At 36.5% G+C, this 23,713-nt stretch overlaps 2 protein-coding genes and 1 long non-coding RNA gene across 16 annotated transcripts; 2 read left to right on the top strand and 1 right to left on the bottom strand.

Moving 5' to 3' along the window:
* The first annotated feature begins 3,550 nt into the window (after positions 1–3,550).
* LOC112197792 lies at positions 3,551–4,464 on the top strand. The gene has a single exon (XM_024338641.2). It carries the CDS (start codon positions 3,603–3,605, stop codon positions 4,254–4,256), a length of 654 nt encoding a protein of 217 aa, XP_024194409.1. The 5' UTR covers positions 3,551–3,602; the 3' UTR covers positions 4,257–4,464.
* A 73-nt stretch (positions 4,465–4,537) lies between these two features.
* On the bottom strand, positions 4,538–20,935 carry LOC112197790 (pentatricopeptide repeat-containing protein At4g21880, mitochondrial). Of its 14 annotated transcripts, none has more exons than XM_024338626.2 (22): positions 20,730–20,934; positions 20,132–20,171; positions 18,987–19,036; positions 18,092–18,144; positions 17,561–17,695; positions 17,330–17,419; positions 17,174–17,221; positions 13,683–13,730; positions 12,867–13,484; positions 11,884–12,063; positions 11,617–11,681; positions 9,795–9,902; positions 9,507–9,620; positions 8,589–8,684; positions 8,377–8,475; positions 8,012–8,131; positions 7,757–7,861; positions 6,520–6,684; positions 6,315–6,445; positions 5,939–6,017; positions 5,015–5,232; positions 4,538–4,915 (listed from the first exon to the last, which is right to left on the bottom strand). In XM_024338626.2, exons 6-22 carry the CDS (start codon positions 17,412–17,414, stop codon positions 4,753–4,755), a joined length of 2,442 nt encoding a protein of 813 aa, XP_024194394.1. In that variant the 5' UTR covers positions 17,415–17,419; positions 17,561–17,695; positions 18,092–18,144; positions 18,987–19,036; positions 20,132–20,171; positions 20,730–20,934; the 3' UTR covers positions 4,538–4,752. The 14 variants fall into 14 exon arrangements, with proteins under 14 accessions (XP_024194394.1, XP_024194398.1, XP_024194396.1 ...); XM_024338630.2 differs by having other exon boundaries at positions 18,999–19,036; XM_024338628.2 differs by lacking the exon at positions 17,561–17,695.
* Positions 20,936–22,747: 1,812 nt separating this feature from the next.
* Positions 22,748–23,463, top strand: LOC112201092. Its single transcript, XR_002936584.1, has 3 exons — positions 22,748–22,898; positions 23,003–23,064; positions 23,390–23,463. It is a non-coding gene; the product is annotated as an uncharacterized LOC112201092 (long non-coding RNA).
* The last annotated feature ends 250 nt before the right edge of the window (positions 23,464–23,713 follow it).

Raw genomic sequence — 23,713 nt, 5'->3', positions numbered from 1 at the left:
CTAATTTGTATGACTATGAGTGAGTAGTTAGTTTGTTGGGGCTAGGGTTGAAAGCCCTAGCCAAACTTGTATGAATTGTTGTTTTAATTTACATTTGAAGTTATTTGTTATTTTCATCTTCATATGCTAATTCAAGAAGTGAATGCATTCATTCAAACTTAACTAATTTGAATGTGTTGTGTTTGTCATCTCATGAAAAAATGTTTAGGGAGTAGTTAACCTTGAGCATTGATAGCATGATAGCATCCTCTATGTGCATGTGAAGGTTGTGAGTTAAAATCACCTAGATCTAGGATTGGTTTGCTTGCATGATTATCTAAACTCAAAGCTTTATGCATCTAGGAACAATGAATTGAGACTTATCCGGTAATAGGAATTGTTCTTAGGTAGTTAATTCTAGACTTATCCGGTTGGAATTGATAACATTAAAGGAGTTTAAGCCTTTGTAGTCTTATCCGGATGCAAAGAGGGTAATTGGAAAATTAGAATAGCATCACTCATATTTGAACTTCAATACTTGCAAGGGAGGTTAGTGGTAGACAATCCAACCCCTAACTTCATCCATTATATTCCTATTTTAGTTTAGACTAATTTAGTTTTCATTTGAGTATCTAGTTGTTTTCAATTCAAAACTATCTTCAAAAACCAAAAACAATTTCACTATCACCACAATGCACATACTCACCATGAGCCTAGATTTCTTGTGAATTTAGGTTTGTGATTGTACATTTGCATATTCTAGCTCTCCTTAGGTTCACACCCTAGCTAGGGAAAGGAATCCAATCCTCGTGGGTTCGACAACCTTTCTTAAATCCCTATACTATTACTTGTACCCCTTATACTTGAGGGTGGCTATTTGGCTAACATGGTCAAGGCCCCTAAAATGTAATGTGAGTTTAGTTTATATACTATCAATAAAAATAAGTAAGGATATTATATATCTTACATGCAATAAGTAATTTTGTAGAAACTAGTTTTCTTCATGAGGTTTCGAGGTTAGGGTCCATCTTTTTCTTTAGCAAAAATATTTATTTTAACAATGAAGTAAAATTACACATAATAATATATCTTCTAGGGCACAAGAGAAAAAGCTACTAGCATAAATATTTCATATATTCTTTTTGGTTACCTCCCAATAAACAAAAAGTACATGGTTTCGAGCAGCTGGAAAATAAAATAAAAGGTGAACTCAGAGTTTGCTATGTGATGATTAAACTAATATGCATGCAAGGGCAGTCAATTTTGTTGCTGACAAATTGGCTTATTTTGATCTCCAGAATAGGTTCTTTGCTGTGTGGCAAAATTGCATTTCCCTTACTGCATCACATGCATTACATTTGAATCAGCTAGTTAGGGGAGTAGCTAGAGGCTTCTCTTTGTAGTTTTTATTTTCATAATTTTTTTTTTTTTTGTTCATCAACAAAAAATAACTACCTCCTGCCCAGTACCATTTGGTCTAGTGGCATAAGTCTCTTCTTTTTAAGAGGTCGTGAGTTCGACTAACAATAGACTAGTTGTTGTATATGTTTATTTTGATCATAAAAAAAATAAAAAATACCATTGTGACAAAATTTTCAGAAATTTCCCAAAATAGTAAAAACTTCCACATACCATAACTTCTCTATACAATCTCTGATTTAGGCGTGCTACATATCCACGAACTCGAATAGACGTGCTCTACAACTTCCTTTAAAGAAAGTTTTCCTAAAATCGTAACGAATAAAAGGTCAGCCATTGAGTTCCTGAAAACAAAGCATTTTCAAGCATTTATTCGTGTCCCAAATTAGTCTCCACCAAAATCCATCTCCTTTGCAAATAACAGGTACCAAAATCTGAAGGAGTGAGCACCTCCATTAGGCTAGGCCCACTCCCTTTGATTTGGAATGGGATTTGCTCGGCCCATTAGGGAAACTAAAGACACCCAATCCTTGAGGTGCAGACCTAACCGAGCATTACATGTGAAATGGGGCCTTGACCCAATGCCCAAATTTGGGCTAATGCGCTCATCTCCTTGCTCATCGCTCTGTGCTTCACTGCGAACCAAATTCTCTGACACTGTCAGCAAGCACAACTGTCACAGCTCGGTCTTTTAATTTCCTCTATTCTGTTTGATTTGAATCGATGTTGATTGCTCTGGTTTTGGTTGTTTGTGTTTTCGCGTCTGTGGATCTGGAATTTGATTTGAAGGTGGACCGAGGACATTTTGGTCATACTTGCTCGGCTAAGGGAAAGAAGGGAGAGCTTAATGGGTCAGCCTGTGGTTTGGATTCTACTGTGTTTTCCAAGTTTGAATCAGTATGGGCTTACTAGGATATTGATATATGAGCTTGTAAGTATTTGAACTTAGCGTGCCTCGTGTTTCGGGGTTGAAGAAATTACACTAGAATATAATCAAATTTGGATTATATTTAGAAGTTGAAGGAGACTGAATTATAGAAGCTAGTTATCGAAGCAAGGGTGTACGGTAATGGTGGTGACTTGGTGATTTTGTGTAATACCCCGAAAATTCAACTTAAATTTCCGATGACATTTCGGACATGATTTCGTGGTCATGGGAGAAAGTACGAAGCTTGGAGGAGTGGTGAAATTAGTTCGAACTATTTTATTTCGAAAACGAACGTTATTTAGGGGGTCTCAAAAAGTGACTTTTTATACGTACCGAATTTGGGAAAATTTCCTTCATGAAAGTTGTAGAGCTCGTCGATACGATCTCGTGCATATGTAGAACGCAATATTCGGAGTTCGTATGATTAAGTCATGAATATTTGAAAATTGGGAATTTTCTATAAATAGGAAGTTTCTGTTTATTTTTCATTTAAGGACGAAATTTTATTTTTCTTGCTGAAACAGTCCCCCCCCCCCCGTTCTCTCTCTTCTCCCCTCTTCCCGAGCCATTTCTGGGCTCTCCTTTGTCCGGCCATATCTCCCTCCACAGACCTCCGATCGACTTAATTACAAAAGCATTTTCATTCGCCTTGAAGTCAGTTAAAACTTCCGGATTTTAGTCGTCACCCTAAAATTTTAGTCGGATCCGGATTGCAACCTGAGTCACTCTTGCCCTCGACGAGGCTTCCACGACATCGGCCACAGGAGGATCCAATCGTCTAAAGCCCAATTCGGTGGTTGTAGCTTACTCCGCATAAAACCAGAAGTCTGCCATCGTTCCTCACCATCCCAGCCTCTACCCTACCTCAGACCATCATCGGTGGACTCAGAATCCAGGACTATCCGTCCGACGACGACATCTCGAAGACGTGCCGCCGGACAGAACAGTTTACTTTCTTCGAAAACGATACTAAGGAAGTTGGAGCTTTTGATAAGCGAGATTTTTTTTTTCCAATAAGAGAGAATTTCTTCTTCTTTTTTTTATTTTTTTTTATTTTAAAAAGAGAGAATTTCAATCCAAAACAAAACAAATTTTTATAACATCACTAATTAATTAATTATATTAACTTGAATTATGGAGAAGTTGGAGGGCTTAATGGGGTGTGAATTGAAGTGACGTATTATTATTGGCTGTGACTGTAGGAACCTAACAGGACATATATATAGGCTTATCTTCATTCCCTCATGAGTTTGGTTCCCACTTCTCTGGTTCAGGCATGGCTTCATTATTCCCACAATTCCTCTCCCATCCTAACCCTCACCTACGAAACCATCTCCTCTCCTCCCAAACCACCAAAAACCCATCACAGCATTACATCCGTATACCACCCAGAAAACACTACTTGTTCGTCACCAAATGCACTGCACCAAACTCTACTCAACCTGATTTCCCAAGTCCAAACTCTGAAACCACCACCAGTGCAGAGAAATTCCCAATCGAAAAGCGAAGGAAATCGGAAATCACCCGAGACAGGAAGTCCTCAACTGGCCTGGAAAAGCCCGAGCCACCGAACTTTGAGATTGGCTGGAAGAGAACCAAAGAGATTCCACTGGAGAAGCCAGTAGGGTATGTCATAGCTGACTTCCTGGAGAAGTTGGAAGGCTTAATGGGGCGAGAATTCGGGTCCAGAGAGTTGCTGGTGAAGGCTGCAGAGATTGTGGCTGAGAGAGCAAGAGAGGAAGCAAAAGTGTTGAGAGATGATGGTAAGGTGGAAGATAGAATGGTGACCGAATTGTTCAGGGTGCTGAAGCTGATGGAGATGGACATGGTTATGGTAAAGGCTGCAGTGAAGGACGAGACTTTGAGTGAGAGGCTTGAGCAGGCTAAAGCAAGGTGCAGGCAAGCTATACTTGTTGCTTTATCGTTTTGAAGCCTAAATTAGCAACAGCCCGGTTCATAATTTTTGTTCGGTTCAATGATAAAAAGAGAAAAAGGCTTCGAATTGTACATTACATTTTGGTAAATGGGTCCTCCGACTTCGTAAAATTTTGCAAATGAGAAATATATTCGCTCACTTAGAGTTGGGTAACTTCAACTGTTGAGTAAAGTGAAATGAGATGGTTAAGTTTACAGGTAAAGGTTGCAGCTTCAAATCTTCTGTCTTAAAAGTGAAAACTAATCTGCATTGTTCATGTTAGTGAAACAGACAGCCATAGGAAGTATTCTTATAGAATATGAAGAGGTGAAGTAAACAACTTGCTCTGAGACAATGGGCACTGATATATTAACCAGCATTCGTTCAATTAAGTTAGATGTGTGGGACTTTTCCCACATGAAGGGGTCCTTTTCTGACTTATTTCTCCAGGTTTGATACAAAAACTTGCATCTCTAATCCTAATCATTGTGTTGATTTAAATATTCCTAAATCATTTCTTTTTCTTTTTCTTTTTCTTTTCTTCCTTCTTCTCTAAATAAGTCAGTGTACATGATTCAATGATAGACCGAACATGAGGATCGTCTTTAGGAATTTTACGTCCCAAAACTTTTGCAGCCTTTCGGTCCCCTGCAGCCAAAAGGGCTTGATACATCCTGCAACATTCCAAGATTGAAACCGAAAGGTAAATGAAATTATTTTTCCTCCATGGAACAAAATTCTCAAGCCAGAGTGAAAGCAAAACTGGAAATTACCTTAAAAAGCTTAAGGTATTGTAAGGCAAGCCAGCGGCTTGATATTCTTGCCATACAAATAGGGAACTTTGCAGATCTTTGGCAGTGACACAAGCGTGGAGAAGAAAATCGAGACATTTTCGTGAAGGGGTGAGGCCAAGCTCACTCTTCATAGCATGAAGCAAATCTAGGCCAAACTCTAAAGATGTAGACTCCGATTCTGCTATGAAGGAAAACACCTACAAATTGGTCACAGCAAACCCCATGTATGGTCTTGTCAGTTTGAAACATACAGACTTTCATAAAATGGAGATGTGAATGTACAAATATGATAACATACAGTTAGTATCAATATGGAAAAAGAAAAGCCTCGAAGGTCTGTAGAGCTAGTAATTTCCACAAAGAAAAAGATGGGGAAGTTCAATATGAACCTTCAAATTTGGTATTTAGACCTCATTTAAACTTCACAAATAATTTTCAATTTGCTACTGAAAATAATGCAAAAGTTGGATTCAGTGACTACCGCCAAATCCTGATCATCATCATTGAAAATTAGCAACTATACTCTAATGGCATCATAATGCCTGTGGAGGGCTGGTGATGCTGACCAAGGTGGTAAACCACAGTGCGTAGCTGAGGTTGGAATTGGACGACCATGGATGGACGGTGATAAATCTTGGGCTTTTGGGGTAAAGGTAAACTAAGAACATTTTTTTTCAAATAAAAGATAATAATAAGAAGAAAAAATTGGAGGTCTAAATACCAAATTGGAAGGTTCAAACAGAATTCATAGATCAGAAAGCAAAATAGATTCTCAAAGAGTTGGCAAAATTTAAAACTCTGATCACCCAAAGGTAGAGAATAATTTAACCAAATCATGGTGGATTGCTGCTTCCAAAATAAGATGTTCATTCACACATCATGTCTGAGAGAATAGAAACAAACCTTATCAAAAATTACTTCTAGAGCTAATTCGTCAGTACAGACCTGATCCCTGAGTTGCTCAAGCAAATTGACGGCAGGTCTAAATCAAATAACAGAGAGAAAGAGAGAGGCATTAAAACTAGGTGAAGCCAAAAACAATCAAATGAACAGAAGATACTGAACTTGGAGTATCCAACACAAAACCAACTGGTAATAGGTGGAGGCCCATGATTTCAGATATTGAAAGAAAATATCTATTCCAACTTTTCCTCAGCTTTTCTTCCCAACTTGCGTGGCACATGAAAAGGCCCATCACTTGGGAAAAAAGTTGAGAAAAAGAGAGAGTTAATACCCGATGTGAAATGTTATATTCTCAACAACTGCTGTATGAACTGACCTTAAATGCTTGTAACGAACACAATATAAGATAGTTCTCAAGCAACCATCAAGCCAATAGTTTGGATCATTTAGTGTCTCAAGTAGGAGGAGTAATCTGCTTAATGCTTCTTCATCAGATTGAAGGTGCTCCTAAGAGATAATTGACAAATAATTAAAATTGCTTTCACACAACAAAAATCTCAAGCATTAGTATAAGAACTTACGATAAGACTTATAACAGCTTTCGGCTCCAAACTGCATCCAGCTTGCTTGATCTCTTCATATGTATTAAATGCATCAGACAATTGCCCATGTGATGCAAGGGCTTGGACAAGCACACTTTTAATCTCATTGAAGCTCTTTACTGGAATTCCCTTGTCTAAGAGTACCTACATACGAAAGAATCAGTAAAAATATGTATTTTGTACAGACATAATAATCTCGTTAGTTATAGTTGAAAATTTATACGCAATTAATTAGTAAGGACTGAGGAGAACACTAAAACCTAGAATCCAGGCAAATACAAAATCATATGATTACCCAACTAAGAACAATGCACTGATAACACAATATACAGGTAACAATGCTAAAGCACATGAATTAAAGAATTATTAACAAAAAGGAAAAGAGACTAGATAGTGAAGAAAATTTTCAAATAATATTCCTTACTCTCCTGCCCTCTTTATGAAAAGTTCCTTATTGAATGTTATGGAGAAGAAATCAATTTACTTCACTGGAAAAAAAATTAAAAAGAAGTAAAGTAAGGAGGCAGACTATTTTATTTTGTTATACTCTGGCAGGAAATGAGAATTATCTCAAATTATAGAAGTTTTGATTAATCGCTGCAGGCTGCAAAAAGAAAAAGAAAACAAAAGAAAAAAAAAAGGTTCAAGGCATTTATACAACAAGAAAAAAAGAAAAAGAAAACAAAAGAACAAATGGAGAGCCTGCTGGTTTAAACAGTAATCACATAGTAGACAGGCAGACAACACTGTTTGGGATTGCTTCTCTAGAAGTGCTTTTGTTACGAAGCTTCCACTCAAAGCGGTGTAGTTAGAAGCACACAGAGGTTTTCTATACAAATTTCAAGCACTTTTAGTGCTTTTTCTACAAAGCACACACCAACTGCTTCATAAAAATCCACCAAAAAGCGCTTCTCTATCACCAAAAGCACTTCTAGTTTCTAGTTTTTTTTTTTTTTTTTTGGCCAACCACTGTCAGAAACGCTTTTGATAGTCCAAAAGCACTTTTACCCATTTGAGAAGCAATCCAAAATGGAGCCAGCAAAAAACATGAGCACGAACTAATCTAGAAGTCCATATTCAATGATAAGCTAGAACATAATCTGCATGCATATGCTGTTACTGATCAAAGGTCCAACCTTAATTACAGTTACATAAAGTTACCTGCTCTTGGATAATACAGATGTTAGTACAGCAAAGTTGCCAGAAGCAGAGATACCTGTTTTGCCTTTTCAAACTGTCCACAAGCTGCATATGCATTTACAAGTGCCATGAAAACTTGCTTGGTAACTTGAATTCCAGATCGCTTCATTTCTTCATAATACTACAATCAGATGAGTAAATTCTCATATCACACTCATAAAGTGAATTGGACCAATCACTTGTGTCAACCGCAATATTCTAGGTTGAACTTTGTATGATACAACAGCAAGTCAGATATGGAACTTTTGCCTGAATAAAAATTTCAGATTACCATGTTTATGTCCTCTTCAGAGTTGCAGTTGGTTATCAGATGGCTGAAAGTGTGGGAATCTGGTTTTACATCTGCTTCTTTCATTTGTTTGAGAACCTTTAACCCACCGGACAAGTTCTTCTGCAGAGTATATAGGAAAAAAGTAAAGAAAAAAGGAAGTGTCAACCACAAAAATCATGGAAACTAGAAACAGCATAATAAAACATGTTAAATAATAACTAAATCATGTTAAATATGCCCATCTTGTTTGAGAATTTAAAAAAAGCAAGAGTATATATAAAGCTGGAGAAAAGAGAGAACATGAAAAGCATGTTAACCAAAGGAACGAGCACATGATGGATCTCATAAGACCAAGAACTAGTTACCTCTCGGAAATATCCAGCCATTATAGCATTGTACATGGCAGCTGTGGGCGTCAAATTCATTTTCTCCAAATCACTCAGCATGCTATAGGCACCCTCATACTGCAGTGAAAAGGAAATATGATAAGTTGTGGTATGGTACTGTTCAACTTCCATATTACAAGATTGTCAAGACATATATATTTGGCAGACAGCAACAAGGAAGAAAGACTTACATCCTTCATTTTCACACAAAGATTTATCATACTCCTGAAAGTTTCGCTATTGGGCTTCAAATTGCCTCGGCTAATCACTGAATAAATTTGGTGAACCTGAAAATAAGGTGGGCAAAAGAGACATCACAACAATGGAACAAAATCAATAACATAAAGAAAGATCACTTAAACATCAGGCACGACTCCGACCATCGAAAGATATCCAACTACCAAAGACAGCCAGTAACAGGTAATGGAATAAACCTTAATGATTACTAAACTAATATTATGCACAAAAATGCAGAAGAAATCACTAAGATTTCCAGGTCTCAGACCTGGATACTACAGCAAGATAGCCCAGCTACCAATAACCGCCAAAAGCAGGTAATGGGATAAAAAATAAATAAAAAAAATATTTTCTTTGGCCGATAAATAAAAGGAACTTTAATGTGGCTAATCCTCATCTATGATTCCATCTTCAACAATCTTGTTGCTCTGTTTTTTTTTTTTTTTTTTTTTTTGGGGGGGGGGGTTTGTTTCTAAATAGATATGATATTCCATGCCTATGTCCATATAATCACTTTAAAAAATCTCTCAGTCAGCCAAAGTCAAAATGCTTCAAAAGGCATAATCCAGTATGGTGAGAATTCCTTTTCTGTTTATGAATAAAGCAAGGGTCTTGGACTCTTGGCTTTGTCTGTGAGCCTTATAACTACTAAAGGTATTTTATCTAAGGGTCTTTTACCTATTAAAATTTCTAGCTTCTGGTGCCCGCTATATGGATAGCAGCCACCTTGTGTTTTTTTTTTTTTTTTTGAGAATCATGATTTATTACATTGGTAGATAAGAGAAACAGCAAAAGTCATACTACTTTTGTAAAATGGCCAAAGTCATACTTTATTCATGGACAATATATACATGTAGAATATTGCAACTTACCAGATTAAAGTCACAACTCTCACTACTAGCTTGTAAAATGGAGTGTAATGCCTCCATCGAAAATGTCAAACCCTGTTCAGACATCTCATTCACCAGCTCAAGAGCCACATGCACCTAGGTTAAATGAATGAGGAAAAAGAAAAAGGAAGGAAAAATAAATCGTTAAAGCAATCTTCAAACCAGGAAATGGTTTAAAAATATACAGGATAGCCAATTAAGTGAGCCAGAAAGCAAAGAGATTCCTATAATGTACTGTTCAATCTTTTTAGTCAAAAGATAAATCTTTACCTTAAGTGAACCGCAACAGTAGATGATAAGCTTCTCATATGACACAGATGAAGGTGTCACCTCAAGTTTTGTGTGCAAGTTTTTAAATTTTGAAATGACATCCTCAACCTGGAACACCCATGATTAGTATAAACCCAACTCTTGTGAGATACATCATACACGTAAAACACCATTTCTGAATTAACATTAAAAATTCAAGGCATCTACTCACTTAATAATTTTTAATTACAGACTTACTGTTGAATTTTCTTATGCAGATATTCACAGAACATGTAGAAACTTATACCAACAAGAATATGTATCATTCCAAAATAAGAAATGGCCTTCTACTAGTTAGGAGAATGATATTTTCCTAAAACCAGAGGCTAGATCTTCAAGATCCACAACTACAATGATGACATTTAGATTCAGAACAAGTGGTTTCTTTGTCATTGTGAGGCAACCACATTTTCTAATTTTCTATCGAGAAGAAATCAACATAATCAAGACAAACTCAGAAAAAGTACATGCTGACATAATCAGGACAAACTCAGAAAAAGTACATGCTGACAACAATAAGTCCACACATGAAAAAAGAACTACACAGCAAGTCAACAACACTTCTGTGGATTCATCTTTTCCTCAATTAAAGCACAAAGTCTCTTATTCAATTAAGATACACATGAAGTTTGAATTGCGTGACCCAATCTTTGATGAAGGATACGAGCAGAATTGAGTTAATAAAATTGAAAGCTTTTGCTTCTCTCCGGGTTTGTGTGATGCAACCTAATCTAAGGTGTGATGCCTAAAACCTCTGGGTGTGATGCCTAGAAACCCTACTGGTGTGATGCTTGTAGCCTTATCCCTTTCTTAAATTTCCCTTACTCAAAATCCCTTTTCTTTCTACAATTGAGACTGCTGCAAACAAACCCTAGTTCTACAGTTCTTTGGCTACTTGTCCTGCATCAATCTTGGCACACAAAACATCTTTTTTCATTATCTAAGTGCAACCAAAGAAAAAAAAAATCATATTCTTAACTACCACTAGAACAGTCTAGAAACTACTGCGTTCTCCCACAAATTATGATTAGGTTTTCTACCATCCTACGTTTAGTTTTAATTTTCTCTATCAATTCTCTAAGGAATGCAAAGCCAGAATAAAATCTATGTAACCTGAAGGGCAGTCGTTTATTCAGCAACTCCTACCTCTAGTGGAAAAAACCAGTCCTTAATCACATCCCCTTTTCCTACCAAATGCCCGTAAAGTTAAATTCATGACCCTCAAACCACGGGGAGAGTTTTAAATACGTAAACTTGGAAAGATCCAGCACAGACATTCAGTCCTTTCAATAGCGTTCAGAGGTGCGCCTCACAGCAAAGTGGCAGAAAATGGTCTCCTTTCACATGTTTAAAGACATGTACACCTCAGTTAAGAGGCGCTCAGGGTCTCTCTGCTGCACAAAGTTCCCAAAAGGATTTTGTATGCCTCATTCATGGAAGCCTCGTTCAAGAAGTGTCCACCTATTTTCTAAAGGGTATGCCTCTTGCACATTAACATAGTAAGTGTACATCTCGTGGGTAAGGTTTTCAAAAGCCGCAAGGTCAAAACACTGATGTCTAGCCATGGCTTTATTAGTGTTATAGCAAAAAAAAAAGGTAATAATAATGATGATGATGGCGATGAATTATCATCATGATCATACATTCATACTACTAATAGCAGTTCCCATAAGACAATTGTGCACAATTTTTACAAAGAAGCAAACTGCATGAAAAGCAGAAGTGCCTCCTGTAATTGTGGACTTCAGAAAATTACCAGCAGCATTCATGAGAAGGTCCTCACCGCTAAATTCGGAATGCCAACAACATAACTATAGATCAAGTTTGAAGTATTCCCTGCTGCACAGTCTGCATCAAGGAAAATAATGATGTTGCTATAAGCACTTTCAGGTCATAAATGTTAAATACTAGGAATCAATGTAACACTCATCGATTTCTATTTTGCTAAAGTAAAATCAGTTATAAAATGTATTTTCAATTACTGAATCTTATATTGCAACGCAAAAAATAGAATCCACAGGTCAGGAAAATATAATAATCATGAACATACCACTGGCTTTAAATTCCAGAAGGACCTTCTCTGCAAAAGACTCCAATAGGAGCCTTCCCAGGCATTTAAAGATACGTGCCACAAAATCCGGTGATGAGAACTTTGTGATGTCCATACTTTCTAAGAGCTTCAAAATCTCCTTCGTCCGGTCACTTTCACAAAGTGCTAACAAATAATTCTCTGCAACACAAGTTAAATCCAGTTAACTTTTCATTGATGTCACACATTTTTTGTGATAAAAACTTATTAAGGTTTAGAAAAGACCAGTATCCATTTTTCAAATCCAGATTATCAGATGCACAAGGTATCAATGGTGGACACATTTGATAAGCTAAATGCTTGACACATCACTCAAGAATTACAGTACATTGCAACCATGTCATCCATAGAGTTGTTAATCTGAATATTCAGTTAATATTAATATTGGCATATAGTTTTTTTTTTTTTTTATACCAAAACTGATGGCGTCAGTCACTCCATTTAAAATCTGAAACTATTTACTTTGAATTTTAAAGAATGAACATCCGAGATTTTGAATTCACTTTCCATTCTCTCTAATCAGTGAGTAATCCAGCATTCTAGAGTTTGTCATAAATAAGTGAACCAAAATAACAAGATATATATTTCTGCTCTTCATGCGTCATTGCATCTCAAACACATAAAAAAGCCGCTCATCCAAGAAGGTTGTTTGAAAAGAGAGACCAACTCACTTAGATGTGACAACAAAGAGAATGAAAAGGCGAATTCTGCATTCCATTTCTTATCTTCTTTTCTTTGTTAAGAGTATACATCTTCATTATCAGAAAAAAAAAAAAAAAAAAAAACCACACGCACACACTAAATGGCAAGGAATGTCAAAGAGAACTGCAATAACTAGAAAAGTAATAGTTATTATGTCTGAGCAAACAATCTTTCTAGGCAATAAAAGTTTAATTTGAACTGGGCTAAAAATAATAGATAGCCTGGAAAGTGTACGCACTTACCTTGTAAAATTGACTTGTTTACTCCATCGTAACTCTCAATGTCATTACAGAGCTCTTGAATCTTTTTTTCATCATTGACTCTGATCCACAACATCATCTCATAGTATCCTAATCTTGAAACTGACAAAGGGTTGTCATCTTTGATAACTCGGCAGAAAAAGCAAAACTCTTTTGTCATACCCATGTCGATAAGATATTCAAGAAACGGACCATATGTTTCCTCTTCAAGCGGGAAACCCTGTTCCTTCATTGACTTAAAAATTTCAAAAGCCAACTGCATATGCTTTTCTCCAACTACTTCATCAGGAGCAATCCTAGCTCCCTCTATGCATCTCTTTATCAATGCATTACATTCTTTCACACCCGTTTCTCTTCCCAATTTGTCAAACACTTGAATAGTGGTTTCAGTCCCTAGCCTATTGGCACACATGTCGACTAACTTATCAAAACGGATACCCTGAGTGTTGCCGAAAGCAAACCTCTGCTTCCTTTCGCGACTAACTTCTTTGCGGCGCAATGGCATCGCACTATGGGATAAATCTGGAAACCATGGTAAGTCCAATTCCCTCTCCAAAGATTCTGCATCATCGATTTCCTGGATATCAGGATAAGTACCACCTGAAACAAAACACATATATTAAAATGCACATTTCGGCATCAGATACATTAAAATGGTCAAGCTTTTTTACGTAAACGACTGGGTATATGGCGATCAATGCCGATAATGTCGATACTCCTATGCTTTCTTAGCAACCAAGAGGAACATGAAATGATTATTCTCTTTTCATTTTCAAGTAAAATTAACAAAACATTTACCGCACAGTATTGAATAAATGTCCCCAGAGAGCTGCCTAGTCGAATCTTCTGCATTCAAACACGAAATCCATATTTCAAAATCAACAAACGCAACTGAACCAGCCACAGTGAGAAAGCAGAGTAAAGAATTGAAGCCTAACACCATTTCAGCTCAATTTTGGAAGATTTTTTTTCATTCCTAACAAGCTTAAACCAGTATTTAGAGTTTCTAATTCTCCATTTTCGTTACAAACAGTGACGGAAACAAAGGAAGAGTTAGATTGACGATTACCGGAAGCAGAGACGAATTTGAGAGTGGCGTCCTCGGCGGGTGAGGGTAGCGATTTGGCGGAGGAAGAGGAGGAGGAGGATTTGTATTTGATGGCTGAGCGAAAGAGAGTGCTTAGCTTCTTGGCTTTCATCTCATTCTGGGCTTTACTGCGCTTTCCCTCTTTGCCTTTTGCAGTTTAACTACTCTCACCTCTCTACAAGTGAAAATGAAAATCAAACTAGTGTTAATGTTTTAACAAAAAAAGGTTTTTTTTGTATGAAATTATGAATTGAGTATATAACCGTGTAACTAAATGAGGTTAAGCTACTTTTTAGTTCTTGAGAAAGAGGTTAAAAGCTAATTTTAGACTTGAATTTGAGAATTTTTTGATTTGATCAATTAACAAAGTTGGGAATATGATTGATTACACATATTTTTTTTTAAAATTAAAGGATTAGGTAATATTAGCTCTTCAAAGACAGACACTATAAGTCATAAGGCACACCCTCAATCCCCAAGGTAAAAGGTCTGCCACTCTATAGCAGTCTACCGCCTATTCCTTTAATTCAACTTATTGAAAGAAAGAAAAATACACGAAGTTGGGGGACATCAAACCAAAACCCAACTATGAACATGACCAGAAGAGACAGACCTCTTAACTGGTAAGCGTAAGTAACTAAAAAATAAATATAAGGGAAAAAAATACAAATAATACCCAATCTATGGCCCACTAGTAACTTCAGTACCAAAGTTTTCAAAACTATCATAATGGTACCCCAAATATCCTGCCCGACCCAACTTTCATACCCACTGTCCATGACGGCGTTAACTATCATGCCACGTGGCATTTTCTTAGGGGTAAAACCGACCCTCTGTCTTTACCTCCACCATTCTCAGTTCCCACCATGGTTGCCATCTTCAGATCCAAACGCAGAGGAGACCAAGGCTAATCGGCAAGCATCTTTAGGGGAGGTTAGGGAAAGAATATAGGCTCAAATCCATTTTTCAATTACAACCCAAAGAAATCTTGTGTGTATGTTTCAAATGGAAAATTAGGAGGAAAAAATTCTATTTTCAACTAGAGAGAGAGAGAGAGGGAGAGTTTAGGGAACTCGGTGAGCGATCTCGGTGGCGGAATCGCTGGTTGAAGCCCCACAGCTGGCCAGACCAGCACACCAGGCCGAGCGCTGGTTCCAGCAGCCCCGCGCCTCCTCCTCTCCAGCCCAGCCCCCCGCCGCAACCCCTGTCGCGAAGCCCCACAGCCAGCCAGACCAGCACACCAGGCCGAGCGCTGCCCAGCCTCACCTAGCCCCCCCCCCCCTCTGCGCTTACATCTCCCTCCGCCCTACTGCCCCAGCATCTGCGGCCTGCGCTTGCGCAGCCCACCCAGCGCAACAAGCCTACAGCCTGCCCACCCTCGATCTACCAGCAGGGGAAGGAAGAAGAAGAGAGAAAAGAAAAAAAGGAAGAAGAGAGAAAGAGTGGAAAAAAAAAAAAAAAAAAAAAAATTGGTGACCCAGCCCAAAGAGAAGAAAAAAGAGAGAAAGATGGGTGATGCCTGATCAGATCCAAGAAATGAAGTTAATTTGCCCAAATTCTGGGTTTCATTCTTTTGCCAATGGTCTGGAGAAGATGATGACAGAGTTAGGAGGATGAAGAAGATGAAGAGAGCTTGAGGAAGAAGAAGAAATTTAGTGAAATGACGAAAATACCCTTCAAAGTTTGACAGTTGACTAACTCCGTAACGGCCAACAGTGTTTTAGGTATTAAAGTTGGGTCGGGGTCCGAACTTCAGGTACCATTGTGATAGTTTTGAAAACTTAGGTACTGAAGTTACTAGTGGGCCATAAATTGGGTACTGTTTGCATCAACATGAGCAGCACCAAAATTTGCAAGCTTGTCAGCAAGACAATTAGCCTCCCTATAAATATGGGAAACATGAAAAAATTAATATTACGAACAATATGCTCCATGCTACCCAAAGTCCCCAAGAAACTAATTTCGGGTTTTTGAAATAATGCACCACCAATATTGAGTCTGTTTCATGGCATATGTAAGTCCAGTTACGAGTCCAAGCAACCTTTAGGCTGTGTTTGTTTTCCTTCATATAAGGACTAGATAGGAAAATAAAAGTCAAATCTGATCACTAGTTATGTTTGGAGGCCCAGATATGGTTGGGCCGGAAATCTGGTGTCCTATCAGACATGGATAACAAATCCATTTAGGATGGTATCATAAAACAAATCCATCTTCTGATTTCTCTCTCTCGACTCATTCTGACCACAGAAAACGCTCTAGACGTTCATCTTGCTCTCTGCTCCGTCCCAATTTTCCCAAGAACTAAAAAGTAGCTTAACCTCATTTAGTTACACGGTTATATACCCAATTCATAATTTCATACAAAAAAAACCTTTTTTTGTTAAAAGATTAACACTAGTTTGATTTTCATTTTCACTTGTAGAGAGGTGAGAGTAGTTAAACTGCAAAAGGCAAAGAGGGAAAGCGCAGTAAAGCCCAGAATGAGATGAAAGCCAAGAAGCTAAGCACTCTCTTTCGCTCAGCCATCAAATACAAACCCTCCTCCTCCTCTTCCTCCGCCAAATCGCTACCCTCACCCGCCGAGGACGCCACTCTCAAATTCGTCTCTGCTTCCGGTAATCGTCAATCTAACTCTTCCTTTGTTTCCGTCACTGTTTGTAACGAAAATGGAGAATTAGAAACCCTAAATACTGGTTTAAGCTTGTTAAGAATGAAAAAAAATCTTCCAAAATTGAGCTGAAATGGTGTTAGGCTTCAATTCTTTACTCTGCTTTCTCACTGAGGCTGGTTTCAGTTGCGTTTGTTGATTTTGAAATATGGATTTCGTGTTTGAATGCAGAAGATTCGACTAGGCAGCTCCCTAGGGACATTTATTCAATACTGTGCGGTAAATGTTTTGTTAATTTTACTTGAAAATGAAAAGAGAATAATCATTTCATGTTCCTCTTGGTTGCTAAGAAAGTATAGGAGTATCGACATTATCGGCATTGATCGCCATATACCCAGTCGTTTACGTAAAAAAGCTTGACCATTTTAATGTATCTGATGCCGAAATGTGCATTTTAATATATGTGTTTTGTTTCAGGTGGTACTTATCTTGATATCCAGGAAATCGATGATTCAGGTGGTACAGAATTATTTAATGTACAGAGGAGATTTGTTCATAATATGATGTACAGAAGAGATTAAATTAAATGCATACCTGCACTGTAGACAGTTAAACTATCTGAGAGCACACTGTTCCCAAAATCTGTAAAGTAAAATAGCAACATTTAACACTCGACGCTTGAATAAAAATAAAAGATGAAAACTGATGAAACCAGTGACTAATATTCTAACAAAAATTTAGAATGTATACCTGAATGCAAATAAAAGATGAAGACGATGCTGAACAGCAGACCAAGGAACAGTGGCAAAGTAATACTACACGAACTTCTTTGCATAAAATCTGTAAAAAGTGAACAAAAGTGCAACAAAATCATCGAATCAGTCATATATGCATGACTGAAAACAAATTTCAATACTAACATTCCTATGAGTCAAAGCACATGAAGAACCAGAAAAAAAAAAAAAAAAGAGTAAACTCAACCACATTCTTGATTAGATTATCATGTCATGTTGGTTAAGATTCTTGTTCCTTTATGTGTCAACTTAAATTTTTATTTGGACTTGCTAGATGCAGGACAGAACACACTGGAGAAGCTGAGGCTTGCAAACGTTGCAACTGTAAAAAAATCAAAACGCTTCAAATTGTAAGTTCTTCATGTCCCTTTTACTAAAACATAATACTCTGTTGCTTACATTGAGATGAGGGATTTGGTTGAAAGATTCAACCGAGATTTGACTGGTTGATTAATCTATTATCCGTGTCACAATATATTGGCTTACTTGGTACATTAGCAAAGCGATATCTCTGATAGTAAGTGAAACTACAGACTTTACATTGATATAGATTGGAGCACAAACGAAGAAGAAATCTAGCATAATGTCAACTCACTCATGTTTCATTGGAATATCACAAATTAGAAAATAGGGGAAAACACAAAATTAAGTAATGAGCACAACGTAGAAACTAAAAACAACATTACAAAAACATAAAAGAGGAAAGACAGAATGTTACCTGATACAGAGATGCCAAAAGTCAGACTCAACTTCTATCAACACGGTCCACACCTATAACAGAAACAAATACCCAATCAAAATCAAATGCTGAAAATACAGAACAAAACCATTTGAAAAGAGCGCTACCTTAATTTCAAGGGCCAACCTACAACTCTGTTAACATATATATTTGGGCAGAGGAAACATGTAAGAATAGAGCATGGTTCAGTTGACAAAAAGATTTTACATGCAATATTCAACTTGAAGAAAATAGAAACAGAGGAATTCCAAGCCTTCTCAGAGCAATTCAACCTTAGAAAACTGCAAAACTGTAAGATCTCAATCAAAATTACTGATTCCCATACCAGAATTTCACTTTCAAGTGTATGGATATAATTTTGGAGGTTGTGTATGGATAAGCAGAGTAAAATTATAGAGGAAAAATATGTGAAGACTAAAACTTAAACCCATAATCCGACATAACAGAAGAACACTCAAGTCCTACCAAAAAAAAAATGTCATCCTGTAATCTTCAAGTTTGTACTTTTTTACACCCACATTTACTTAATAACTATTAGCAAGAAGAACAAAACTAAAAAGTCCGATTCTATTTAAAGACGATTTAGTTTCATAAAGACCTTATATGAATTTATAGAGTTAAAAAAAAAAATCAAAGCATTTACATTCCTAAAGACTATAATGGATTCACTAAAATAATTCAATTAATTGAAGACCATAACAAAAAGAATGTTGGAGACAATGTTTCAAAAATACGATCAATATGAACATGTCTACAATTTTGACCAAAGGTGTTGTTGAATATGAACGTCTATAAACTCGATCAATATTTTTGATAAAACGTCTTACAACTAAATAATCAGTTCACATATGAATTGAAAAGGCAAGAGGATTACCAAGTTGATCACCTCTGATGACAAAAGTTGATTCAATCGTTCAAGTATAGCTGATAATACAAACAGTAAATTGATCAGTTAGTTATGTATAAACTAAATATAAAAAAGTAAAACAACAATGAACTCATTTGGCATATAATAGTGATAAACTGATAGAGAACACTTCTAGACATATAATGATTATAAAGTCAAATGATGAAACACCTTAGAGAAGTAAATGATTGTCCACACTATGGATTAAATTCATCGAAGAAAAGAATATTATAAACATCTGGCAAGTTTATAAATATGCTCATAGTCAATAGTTTTAAATAATCTGCATATTGCTGTTACTAACTACATTCAGTTTTGAATTGGCACTACTAAAGGACTAAGTTTCTCAGTTCTGAGTATTAGTAACTAAAAGTTATCAAAAATTAACAAATATGATCAAAGAAAACAATAAGTCGGGGGTTCTGTATAGATCATAAACTAACAAATATATCAACAGTTTAAATATATTTGATCCATTTAGTCGTATTTAATCAAAATTCAGAACACTTAATTATCTAAAGTTAGTTGTATGGTCAATAATGCAAGATACAAAAATAGTCAATCTAAATTTGTCATAAGGCTGGGTTGTTAATTGGCTTTCATTAATTGACACCCCAAAATAAACCCAAACCAATTCCTCCAATAAATGTTTACGGCAATGCAAAAGTTGCAGCTCAAGGAATACCAGCTAAATGACTGACTGCATTATCTCAAACCAATTAAAAGGAACCCAAAGTGATTAAACATGTTATCTGAAACCAATAGAAGGAAGCAGAAGTGAATAGCCATGTTAATATTTCATAAATGATCAGTAATACTTTTCCTGACACAATTACCATTGAAACACAATTTACATCTGAAAACCAAAAATGGAGTGAACATATAGCAAACAAAGAGAAAATTATAAAAACAGAAAGGAAAATCCCATCTTGATCCTACTTTCTTTCTTTCTTTCTTTCTTTCTTTCTTTCTTTCTTTTTTTCCCAACCAAACAATCCTGAGAAGATTGAACCCAAAACAATCCTACTTTTTCTTTTCCATCTGAGAGAATTACTTCCGGATACAATCAAATCAATGAATCAACACAAACATTATTGACGAAGAAAAATTACCAGCTAAGGAACCCTTGCACTCCAACCAAATAGTAGCCAACTGCAAGACAACCATAATAAACAGAAATCAGATAAATTGGAACTCTTCTGTGCCAATGAAGACAAAATACGACTTCAAAAAAAAAAAAAATTAAGTAATTGCTAGGCTAGTGGAACACCAGTTATCGATACTTGATCATTAATCAGAATGATCATCAAATTTCCCTCATTAAAACTGCATTTCTAAAAGGGTCACCACTTCCCCAATTTCAAGTGACAATGGCTGAGCCTAATGAAGAGTGATATATCAATTCTCAGTTTTCTCTTGTGCAAACTGAGAAAGAAATGAAAGCTAATGCCTATATAGATGGGATCAGATCAGAAGAGATGAATTCAGATGGAGCCAGTTTACATTCAAATGCGAGAAGCTACTACCACGCGGTTCCAACTTCACCAAAAAACAAAACAATGGAAAACCCAGAAATTCGAAACCCCCAATTTCCATCCAAAGACCACAACTTTAAACAAAACCCAGAATGACCGAGCCCAGAAGAACTCGAATCAAGACAATATTCAGATCCGGATGCAATCAGACCTGAGAATTAGATGAGAGAATTACCGGACTAAAGGTTCGAACTTTGGAACCCTAGCTTGAAATTGTCGGATTCAATTGGATTGACTCGGCGACGACCCTACAGTTTAGGGATTTGCCTCTGATCTCCCTCTCTATCTCTTCGTGCAAAGCAAAGAAACACACCCGATTTCTCTCTCTCTCTCGATCGTTCTTGATAATTGAAAAAGATGACTACAGGACTGTAGAAGAAAGGGGAAATCAACGGGAAGACGCGATATATCCAACTCAGTGGCAGAGCTGCAAAAAAATCTCAAGCGAGGGCAAAACCGCCAATTCGAAATGAACAGTGCTTAGGAACAGTAATGAACAGTGCTAGGAATAGTGATTCGGCTTTAGATGTATGTATAATTTTCGTTGAATACAAATGTCGTGATGTATGTCTACCTTATTAAACTTTTTGTGGTATGTGACGTTGAATTGCCAGAAAGAATTTTAATTCACTTACAATTCATTGAGATTTTATTTTGACAATGATACGCAATACTCGCCTGACCCGATTGGAGAAGGGAAAGTGAAAGATTTATTATATAAATCAGATTACTAAAACATTAAATTTATTGTTTAACTTACTAAATTTTAATTTGGAACATCTTCGATATTATTATTTAATTATAATATAAATATTTTAGGATAATACATTTTGTTTTCATGGCTTGATTACTAATGAAATCAATTTCTATTAAAAAAAAGACATTTAAATGGCTCTTTTACATATATCTAGATAGCTAGCTTTTATTTATGGCCGATCTCAATTCATAAATCGATCTACTGCATGGGTTTCCCGTAGATGCCTTTGGCAAGAAAACTATCCAAAAGCAACGACTTCATATTCTCCTCAAGGCTTGGAAGACAATGATGGGCATTGTAATCGTACATCATGGGAACCATTCTAGAAATATTGAGAGCGAATTGTGTAAAGGACTCTGAAAATGGATTGCAAGCAGAGAAGCATTCTTGGTTGAGGCACTTCCACTCATCTGAAATCTTTTGGATTACATATGCTTGCACCTCTTCAACAGAAGAGTCTTTGTGTTCTTTCATGTAGCACTCTATGTATGATCCATCAAACCCGTTTTGGTCCTCATCCTACAATATTTATTTCACCATGCCAGATATTTGAAAATTAAACATGTATGGAGAAATGTATTAGATAAAAAATTCTACTAACTAACAATATTTATTTCACCATGCCAGATATTTGAAAATTAAGCATGTATGGAAAAATGTATTAGATAAAAAATTCTACTAACTAATAGTATGTCAAGACGGCCACCACATACCTTGGCAGCTCCAAAGTCATCCCATAGCCGAAGTATCGTGGCCGTTGAAGACACCATACTAGGTAAGTTGATGTTGCTGAAAAGATCTATGGTTTCCTTGGTCATACCTTGACAATTTTGAACATAATGTTAATGTATGCAGAGAGTTAGTTCTATATGTTAGATCAGCTGTGCAACTTCTATAAACACAATCCTTAAACTTGCACTAGACAGTTTATACTAACTCTAAACAATACAAAAGAAGCTTCAATGATCCAGCCTTCTTGATTAGTTGGTCAATGTTAATTCTCCTCATCATCGTCACAAAAAACCTATCAATTACTACACAATAAAATACATATGAATAACGTTGATGTTGGTTTGTGGACTCGTGAAATGAAAATTTAAAATTAGAATGTAGGTAATGTATCCAAATATGATGGAGTTCTTGAGAGCCTTGGAGTTGATATGGAGACATGCAACATGTCCTTCTCAGTGAGTTTAGATAAAGGACAAGGCTGTGAATGGGGTAGTCGAAATAGTCTCTCAAGCTTGTTTGCAGAAAAGAAGAACTTGTTCAACCCATACTTCTGGAAAATGCTTCAAGAAATCACCAAGTTTGAACATGATTTGATTAGGTAAGTAACTTGAATGGTTTATGAAATGCATGTCATGTCTTAAAATGTCCTGTTGCAGTGAGATGTCATATTGATGCCTCTATTTGATTCATAGGGATCTCTGGAAAAAAGCATACTTGGGTTCATAGTGGCTGATAGTATAGCAGAAAAATAAACATGAATTTTGAATATACTAGATGGTAATGTTTGTTTATTTATTTAGGTTGGCTACCTATGATCTATCTGAGCTGCAAATTGAGGGTGATGGAAATTGCCAGGTTCAATACCAGACATATATGTCACCTCAATTTATTTGTTTGCTTGGATTAAGTCAAACATACTGCACCTATGATTTGTAATATACTTAGTCAACATGCTGCAGTTTCGAGCAATAGCTGATCAGTTTTTCGCAATCCAGATTACCATAAGCATGTTAGAAAGCAGGTATGACAGATCAAAGGCATCTACTTCATTCCTCATGTTAGCTCTTTCCCCTGATAGGCATTTCTTTACCTTGCTTTAGTTACTGTTAGGCAAAACTAATACCAGAATTTTCAAAACAAAATAAATAGTCTTTGTGAGCTTAAGAGTTTTACACTATGATGGAAGGCAAACATGTATCAGATATTCGAGTGTTTTTTCACTTATCTCAATGTTTACTTCACCGCTAACAGATCACTTTTAACTTGCTTTCAGACATTGTAATTTCTGAGTTGCTTTAATTTCACATTTACCACACATGTGATTTAACATATATCCATTATTTCAGAAATTAGTGATCAAGACAAGGAGCATCGAGTTCATGCCATTCTATCTTTCTCTTGCAACCTTCTTGACGAATCTGTGAATGTCAAGCAGCTTGAGAGCATATTGTGATCCATTTCAACTTCCACTATCAGATACCCTATTCGCCGCAAAGCGCCGGCACACTTTCTAGTCACTATTACACAATGGAGAATGTTGATGTTGTCCGGGCAGAGTGGGCAAAGTATGTTCTTAAGTTCAAAGATAACTAGTGTGTAGGTTAACTAGTACTTGGAGATATGTAGCATCAACTTTTGAACATGCATAGTTGATATATATATATATATAT

This window comes from Rosa chinensis, chromosome 4, assembly GCF_002994745.2.
Source record: "Rosa chinensis cultivar Old Blush chromosome 4, RchiOBHm-V2, whole genome shotgun sequence".
In the NCBI taxonomy this organism is placed as follows: Eukaryota; Viridiplantae; Streptophyta; class Magnoliopsida; order Rosales; family Rosaceae; genus Rosa; species Rosa chinensis.
This window is presented reverse-complemented; position numbering and strand designations above follow the sequence as displayed.

Excerpts from the sequence above, each read along its gene's own strand:
- LOC112197792 (XM_024338641.2), top strand. The coding sequence starts at position 3,603 with ATGGCTTCATTATTCCCACAATTCCTCTCCCATCCTAACCCTCACCTA.
- LOC112197790 (XM_024338626.2), bottom strand. The coding sequence starts at position 17,414 with ATGCAAAGAAGTTCGTGTAGTATTACTTTGCCACTGTTCCTTGGTCTG. Across the intron at positions 17,222-17,329 it reads CATCTTTTATTTGCATTCAG|ATTTTGGGAACAGTGTGCTC; the intron begins GTATACATTCTA and ends TTTACTTTACAG. Across the intron at positions 5,233-5,938 it reads TAGAAGTAATTTTTGATAAG|GTGTTTTCCTTCATAGCAGA; the intron begins GTTTGTTTCTAT and ends ACCAATTTGTAG.